Source organism: Phodopus roborovskii, unplaced genomic scaffold, assembly GCF_943737965.1.
Source record: "Phodopus roborovskii unplaced genomic scaffold, PHOROB, whole genome shotgun sequence".
Classification (NCBI taxonomy): Eukaryota; Metazoa; Chordata; class Mammalia; order Rodentia; family Cricetidae; genus Phodopus; species Phodopus roborovskii.
The window spans coordinates 13,927,063-13,934,923 of NW_026126409.1; the positions used below are offsets into that span (position 1 = coordinate 13,927,063).

At 53.0% G+C, this 7,861-nt stretch overlaps 1 protein-coding gene across 1 annotated transcript; it reads left to right on the forward strand.

Annotated features, from left to right (window-relative positions):
- Positions 1-5,366: 5,366 nt before the first annotated feature.
- On the forward strand, positions 5,367-7,467 carry Kbtbd11 (kelch repeat and BTB domain containing 11). Its single transcript, XM_051182078.1, has one exon. It carries the CDS (start codon positions 5,531-5,533, stop codon positions 7,421-7,423), a length of 1,893 nt encoding a protein of 630 aa, XP_051038035.1. The 5' UTR covers positions 5,367-5,530; the 3' UTR covers positions 7,424-7,467.
- Positions 7,468-7,861: the final 394 nt, after the last annotated feature.

The window sequence follows — 7,861 nt, forward strand, 5'->3', positions numbered from 1 at the left end:
GCATGGCCACCATCCTGAGATGGTAGACAGACACTATCTCATCATGAGCTACTGCAGCAGGGAAGGTTCTGATGGGTGGGGAGAGAGATGGGCAGTGAGTAGAAGCACATCATCCTGTGCCTCATCTACTGGCCCAAGGAGCCTGGTTGCAGTTTATTGGTTCTTGGCTATGAAGCATCAGGTAGGCAAAACAACGACATCTTCCCCCAGAGAGGCTGCGGTCATGTAGGTGTGGGGGACACAGGCAGGATGTGGGAGAGACACAAGGGAGGTTTGTCGCATAAGCACTGCATATTATTGAAGTTTACCTCAGGTTTGAAAGTCCATCAACAAACTTAAAGTGAGCTGGCTAAATGACAAGAAAGGATTCTTTTTAACAATTGACCTTATAGCAAAGCATGGCATTTAATTTTGAATAACCTGATACCCACATTAAACATACAGCCCAGTGTCCACGTTGGGAAGCCTCACACCATCCTATGTTTTTTATTCACATAAGTGTTAAGTAAACAGAAACTCAATAAGAGAAAATGCTATGTAAGTTATATTTAACTAAAATCTTGCTGTAGTGCATGATGCCCTGACTAGTTAGGAAGGAGGCTCTGCCACTCATCCCCTCCTCTGCGGTGGCATGTGCCTACCCAGCAGTGTTCTGTAGTAATGAGAACCCTGTCCTAAGGTCAGGAGCACGCACTGAGGGCTTCAGTCACTTCACCAGAATGGGGACAGTACTCGCTGTTCTGCAGAGCCTCCACAAAGCAGGGAAATTTCCACTTCCAAACCTCCATTTGGTTCGGAATTTAATGGCTTGGGCTTAGCAGAACCACAGTCCTTCCCTTTCTTCCTAATCGCTTATGTGTTTGTGACGTCTTAAACTGCTGCGGTTTACAGTTAACCCTCTAATACAAACACACCTTTTCCAATGGTACAGCTAATGTTGCTTCCCTGAACACTGCTCTTCACGAGCACAAGAGGGAAGTGGGTTCACATCAGAGTTAGAAAACTCAGGCATTCGTTCCCCAGGACAGCTCGGACAGCCCGGACAGCTCGGACAGCTCGGACAGCTCGTTAGGAAGGGCTTATGTGTGGAAATAGGCCGACTGTCCTCACTAGGATCAAGTGAGGAAACCCAATTTCCTTTACCACCACCCCCAAAAGGCAAAAGGACTCTCTACCTTGGGCATGAGGGGAAGTTCAATATCTCCGTCTCTTTTGAGATGTGCAGCCAGCCTGAGATCCCAATTAAGGTAACCAGATTTCTGAAGTGAGACCCTGGCTTTAGTGCAGGTCACCATGGTGGTCAGATTGCTCATGACCCATTCAGCACAAGCTTCACATCACAAATGTGTGTTGTAATTAAAAACAAACAAACAAAAACCCTGAGAGAGAGAGAGAGAGAGAGAGAGAGAGAGAGAGAGAGAGAGAGAGCGCATGTGACAAAGTTCAAGCTGAGGAGTTTTTTATATAAAGGAAGAAGATTGTAAAAAGGGGAAAGGGGAGGGGGAGACTGGCCTCTGGGAGAGAGGAAAGAGAGGCGGAGGGGGAGGGACCCTGACAGATAGAGGGAAAGAAAGAAGAAAGAGAAGGGAGGTGGGCAGGGCCCTTTTAAAAGGGAACATAGTGAATGTGCACAAGTGGTGTTCTTAGTGGCAGCAGCTGAGGGCGTACCCTGTCAGAACTCCAAAGGCAGGCGAGTACAAATGACTAAATACTAACAGGTGTGGCTGACAGGTTTTGCTGCAGTGATGGGGGTGTGTGCTGCTGACTGTCACAAGGTGACAGGAGAGGTCTTGCTGGAGGAGGGAGCTGAGTGAGGCTACAGTTGTATTGTGCCATGTTCAGACAACAGGACTCAGCCAACCCCCCCTCTCTCTGTGCTGAGGAACTCAGTGGGTCACCATTGAAGCCATACTCTAGAAGTATGCTCCAAAAGTTATATTGGGGTCATGTCTGTTGGTAGTAAGGGTGATATAGCCATTAAGAGCTCACCAAGCATGCTTTGGGAAGTAGCTGAGTTTCCTTTTCCTGAGTGAGTAGGAACTAGAGTCAGCTCCATCCCAGGCCCCCTGACCAGAGACAGGTCCAGAGACAGGTCCCATGGATGTAGGCTAGACTATATCACTGCCTTAGCATAGCTTCACCATGGAGACTCTGTTAGTTATGGACATAGTAAAATGTTCACTTACCAAACATTCCTTCAGGGCTTGGGACCTTTAAATGGCCAGTCCCAAGCTACCTTTTTTCTGTTTTTTGTTTTGTTTTGTTTGAGACAGGTTTCTCTGTAGCTTTGGAGCCTGTCCTGGAACTAGCTCTGCAGACCAGGCTGGCCGAGAACTCACAGAGATCTGCCTGCCTCTGCCTCCTGAGTGCTGGGATTAAAGGCATGTGCCACAACCACCTGGCTCCAAGTTTCCCTTTTAGAGTCTTCTGTTGCTTTGTCGTCCCCCCCCCCAGCTGTGAAGCCAGGAAACCAGGTATTTCTGAAGTCACTTTCCAAGTCAGAAGATATTCTAAAGGTGACACTTGGTCTGCTGTCCCTCAAGAATGGACTGACCAGGAAAGCCTGCTTCACTTTTCTCTCATACATTGATGCTTCCAGACATTCCCACAAGAGATGCGTGGTGTGTCCAGCTTCTGACTTGACCCCTCTTCAGTAGCTAAGCCCACAGGAAAAGCTCTACAGTCGTGGGGTGCTGGGACAGCCATCTGCCTTCTGTTGGCTGTCACCCTCACACCCTCATTGCTGTGGGCCAATGAGTCCTCCTGTTCCCTGGACTGACAGCTGGATAGAGGCTTCTCATGGAGGTCATAGGTCAACTAGAGGACATCATGTCCTGTACCCTCCTTGGAGTCCTCTGACCCATGTGCCTGGTGAACAAGGCTTCAGGTTCCCAAACTTACCTAGCATAACCTCTCCTGAGGATCTCAGTTTAGTGCCATGGGCAGAGAGAACATGCTAAGTGAAACAGATCTGGCATGGAGGGAACCAAATGTCTCTATGATAAATGTCAGTGGCAAAGTGGCTGGAGGAACTGGGTGTGTGTGGGAGTGATGCGTAATACATACTTCTATGTTACTATGTCCCTATGACAAAATACCTGTCAAAAAACTTAAGGGGTGAAGGATTTTAGGGCTTGCTGCTTAAAGACCTATACCATGGTCTAGGTATGACAGCTGGGGCTTCATCTATGAGGGTGAGAGCCTACCCAGGGTTTGGTATATCAGAAAGAAAAAAAGTAGGTGGGAATGATATGGTTATAACTCTCAAGCCATAGCCCCAGCTCCGAAACACACATTATCCAGGATATCAATGAATGTAGCCAAAATCATATTCATAACTTAAAACACGAGGGGATATTTTTTTTTAGCAGTAGGTTAAATTGACCACACAGGTGTAAACAGATATTTTCTGTTCCAACCACCTTGTTCCAAATAACTGACTCTGAGGCTTATATTAATTGCAAATGCTTGGCCAATAGCTCAGGCTTATTACTAACTAGCTCTTACAATTTAAATTAACACATTTTCCTTATTTATGCTCTGCCGTGTAGCAGTACCTTTGTTAATATTGTACATTCATCTTCTGCTCCCTTTGTGTCTGGCTGATGACTACTCTGACTTGACCCTTCTTCCCATCATCCTTAGTTTGGTCACTCAACCTACATTTCCTAGCTGGCTACTGGTCAATCAGCGTTTTATTATTTCAATTCAAGTGACCAGAGGATCATTCCACATCACACAAGTCTCCAGCAGGAACATTGAAGATGGCAACAACCTGTTACAATGTTAAAAGGGTGGGTATGCCTGATACTTCAGGGATACAAAGACAGACTTCTCCAACAGCACCACTAGCTGGGAACCATGTGTTCAAACATAAGCCTGTGAGGGACAGGTCACATTCAACCTATAACAGCATTTACATAAGTGTGTGTGTGTGTGTGTGTGTGTGTGTGTGTGTGTGTGTGTGTGATGAGATGTTCAAGGAAAGTACCTGAATGTTACTTATTGCCTTGGGGAAGCAAGGACTTTGTCTACATTAGTGGCAGCTGGAGCTTTTCTCACTCATACTCTTCAGAGGGCTAGAGTACAACTGACCACACTGACTTGCCCTGGAATCCCCTCCAGCAAGGCAGGGATTCAAACACCAGTGCTTGCCAGTGCAGGAGAACTCTGTCTTCTATTCTGCAGGGCCCTGACAGCCTTTCACACCCCTGCAGCTTTGCCTTGCTTTTCCTTTGCCCCCTTAATGCTATTTGGCAACTAGCTCCCTGAGGAAGAGACCTGGTCCCAATAATGACTACAGGGGTGACAAGTGGAGGAGCCCCATGATCAGATCCTTGACTGATTTCAACTATTTGACATATATTTGTTGTCATTTAATAAAATTGTTGTCCAGAAAAGCCGAGGGAGACTGCCAACACATTAATATCGTTAACAAGGTTTTGTAGCCACACAGTGCTTCCTCAACACACAGTCTTGGTTCTAAATGTACTTCTACTAACTTAAAACATGACATTGATAGCTAATGATGTCCAACTTATACAACTAGCCATGTATTGGGTTTACTTTTCTGTGGCCATAGCCTCTTTTGGTGCCACATATTGCCTGAACTGGGCTCTTCTTAGTCTTGTGCCAGAAGGGCGACAGTAATTATGCATTTTCTCTCCACCAAACTCCAGTGCTAATCAGATATTTGGCCACCAGACAGAATACTAACTGCTTCTGATGGAGGGGCTGGGGTAAAACCATTCCACTCAATGATAAAACTCAAATCTCCCTGCTTTCCTTCTGTGAACAGGAGCAAGAATATGGAGAGTGGTGGGGAACCATGACATTCCACAAATGAAGATGACAAATGAAGGTGGCCTGGGATACACACCGGAACTGCCTTTCCAGACACCCACCCATAGGTGGAGTGGTTCCCTAGGTGGACAGTGTAGGTGCAGAGCTGCCACCCAGGACTCAGACACACACCTCAGCTGAACTCTGGGCTGCACAGCTGGAGACTAAACCAGAGCTGAAGCCAAGGATTTAAATGTGCTCACAGCCCCTAGAGGATTTGCTGGTCCTGGGGCTACAGCATTGTGAGGCAAGGTGACGCAGTGGGTTCACAGAGTCAAATGAAGGCCATGCCATGGTGGACCAGATGCATTTAACCTCAGTTCTGCAGAGGAGTTGTACAAGAGAGCCACAGCTCAGGGCTGTGGGACATGCAAACTGCAACAAAACCTTGGCACCAAGCTGGCTGGTTCACCTCCATCCCAACGGATACAGCCAGAGTTGATCCTGCAGTTCAAAAGTTCAGTGGGAGTTAGGCGCGGCCTCCTCACAGGAGAGGAGAGTGGGAAGGGCAAGGTGGGAGTGGCGTGTACGGGGGTAGGGTGGGGTGGGGTGGACATATGTGAAATCTGATCTGGTGCCAAGGAAAGGGTGTGCTGCCAAAGACCCCAGGGCAAGGAACTCTCAGCCTCCACACCAGGCATGTGTGATTCCTGAGGTGGCAGAGGCTGCACACAACCACAACCCACTCATGGAGAACTCTGTGGCGCCTTTCGTTCTCTACCCGGGGACTGAGCCCGGGACTCCGGGAGAGGACAGCCTGCCGCTGCCAGCCGAGGAGGAGGGCGCTGCGTCCCAGGCGCAGACACCCTGCAGTCTCAGCACCTCGCTGTGCTTCAGCTCCGGGGACGACTCCCCTCCGCAGTCTCGTGCCTCTGCGGCTGAGGGCGCCCAGGCCTCTCCTCCTCATCGCAGCGACTTGTGCGTGGTGGAGACGCAGTGGGAAGTCAGCAGCGCCGCGTCCCCGGAGACCCCGGAAGAGTGCGCGCGCCCGGAAGAGTCCGCATCGCCGGAGGAGCCCCCTTCCCCCCACGAGGATGCGCGTCCTGTGGAGTCTCTAGACGAGCTCGGGGAGCCCGTGCCGGTGCCACCCGGAGTCGGATCCGCGCACGGAGAACCCGACCTCGTCATCGAGGTGGCCGGTCGCCGGCTGCGGGCACACAAGGCAGTGCTGGCAGCGCGCAGCGACTACTTCCGCGCGCGCGCGTCACGGGACGTGCTGCGGGTGCAAGGAGTGAGTTTCACGGCTCTGCGGCTGCTGCTGGCAGACGCATACAGTGGGTGCATGGCGGGTGTGCGGCCAGACAACGTGGCCGAGGTGGTGGCCGGCGCGCGCCGCCTCCAGCTGCCCGGCGCTGCGCAGCGCGCCACCGATGCCATGGCGCCGCATCTGAGCCTGGACAACTGCTACGAGGTGCTGAGCGCCGGCAAGCGGCAGCGGCTGAGCGAGCTGCGCGACGCCGCCTACCGCTTCATGAGCGACCATTACCTGGAAGTGCTGCGCGAGCCCGCCGTCTTCGGCCGCCTGTCCGGTGCCGAGCGCGATCTGCTGCTGCGGCGCCGCCTGGGTTCGGGCCGCGCCTGCCTGCTGGCCGCTGCGCTCGGACCAACCGGGGAGCGCGCGGGCAGCCGTCCACAGAGCCCGTCCGGGGACGCCGAGTCGCGCGGGGACGCGGCCGTTTATTGCTACCAGGCCGAAGCGGGAGAGTGGCGCGAGCTGACACGGCTGCCCGAGGGTGCGCCAACTCGCGGTTGCGGCCTCTGCGTACTCTTTAACTACCTCTTCGTGGCGGGCGGTGTGGCTCCTGCGGGTCCTGATGGCCGCGCGCGCCCGTCGGACCAGGTGTTTTGCTACAACCCGGCCACCGACTGCTGGAGTACCGTGCGGCCGCTGCGCCAGGCGCGCTCTCAGGTGCAGCTGCTGGCCCTGGACGGCCACCTGTACGCTGTGGGCGGCGAGTGCCTGCTCAGCGTGGAGCGCTATGACCCGCGAGCGGACCGCTGGACCGCGGTGGCCCCGCTGCCCCGGGGCGCCTTCGCAGTGGCCCATGAGGCTGCCACCTGCAACGGCGAGATCTACGTGTCCGGAGGCTCGCTGTTCTACCGCTTGCTGAAGTACGACCCTCGGCGCGATGAGTGGCAGGAGTGCCCTTGTAGCAGTAGCCGAGAGCGCTCTGCTGACATGGTGGCCCTCGACGGCTTCCTCTATCGCTTTGACCTGTGCGGGAGCCGCGGTGATGCTCAGGCTGCGGTCAGCACAGGTGGCGGGGTTAGCGTCTTCCGCTACCATTGCCTGGCCAAGCAATGGAACCAGTGTGCTGTGCACCTGCGCCCTCCAGGCGCACCATCAGGCCTGCAGCCCTTCCGCTGCGCTGCCCTAGACCGTACCATCTACTGTGTGAGCCGCGCGGGGACCTGGCGCTATGTGCCTTCGCAGGACACTGAGGCTGGCGGCGAAATGGGACCTGGTGGCAGCTTTGAGCCCGAGCCCCTGGGGTCCCCTCTGGATGTCCGTGGTGTACTGTTTCCATTTGTGCTCAACCTGCCTGAGAAACAAGACCACGGGGAGCAGGGTGCAGCCTAGGACAGGATCAGCTGGGCAACTCCACTGTCCAGCTGCTGGGGGGGGGGGTTGAAAGAGAGTGGATTAGGGCCCCCCTCAGAGGGCAAAGAGGGCGCAGGAAATGAGGGACCTATGCATAGGCCAGGCTGCTGGCCACAATCCATCATGCCAACACTTTAAGGCTTCGCTGATTCAGAAGACATTTTTGCTATGCTGTTTTGAGCCCCGCTTTGCAGTGCTGGATTCTCTTGTTGCTTCACTTGTTTAGTGTCGTTCATGGCATAAAGTTTGGGAAGATGCAGATAACCCGATGCCTAAGGGAAGAGGTAGAGGCCACAGATGAAGTTGGATGCAGGGATGGACAGGAGGTGTAATAAGGGGCCTGCCCGGTCCCTTCTGAGTGACTGCAAGGTTCTCAAGCCTGAATGGGGTCCTAAAATAGGTCAGGCATCAATACAA

Excerpts from the sequence above, each read along its gene's own strand:
- Kbtbd11 (XM_051182078.1), top strand. The coding sequence starts at position 5,531 with ATGGAGAACTCTGTGGCGCCTTTCGTTCTCTACCCGGGGACTGAGCCC.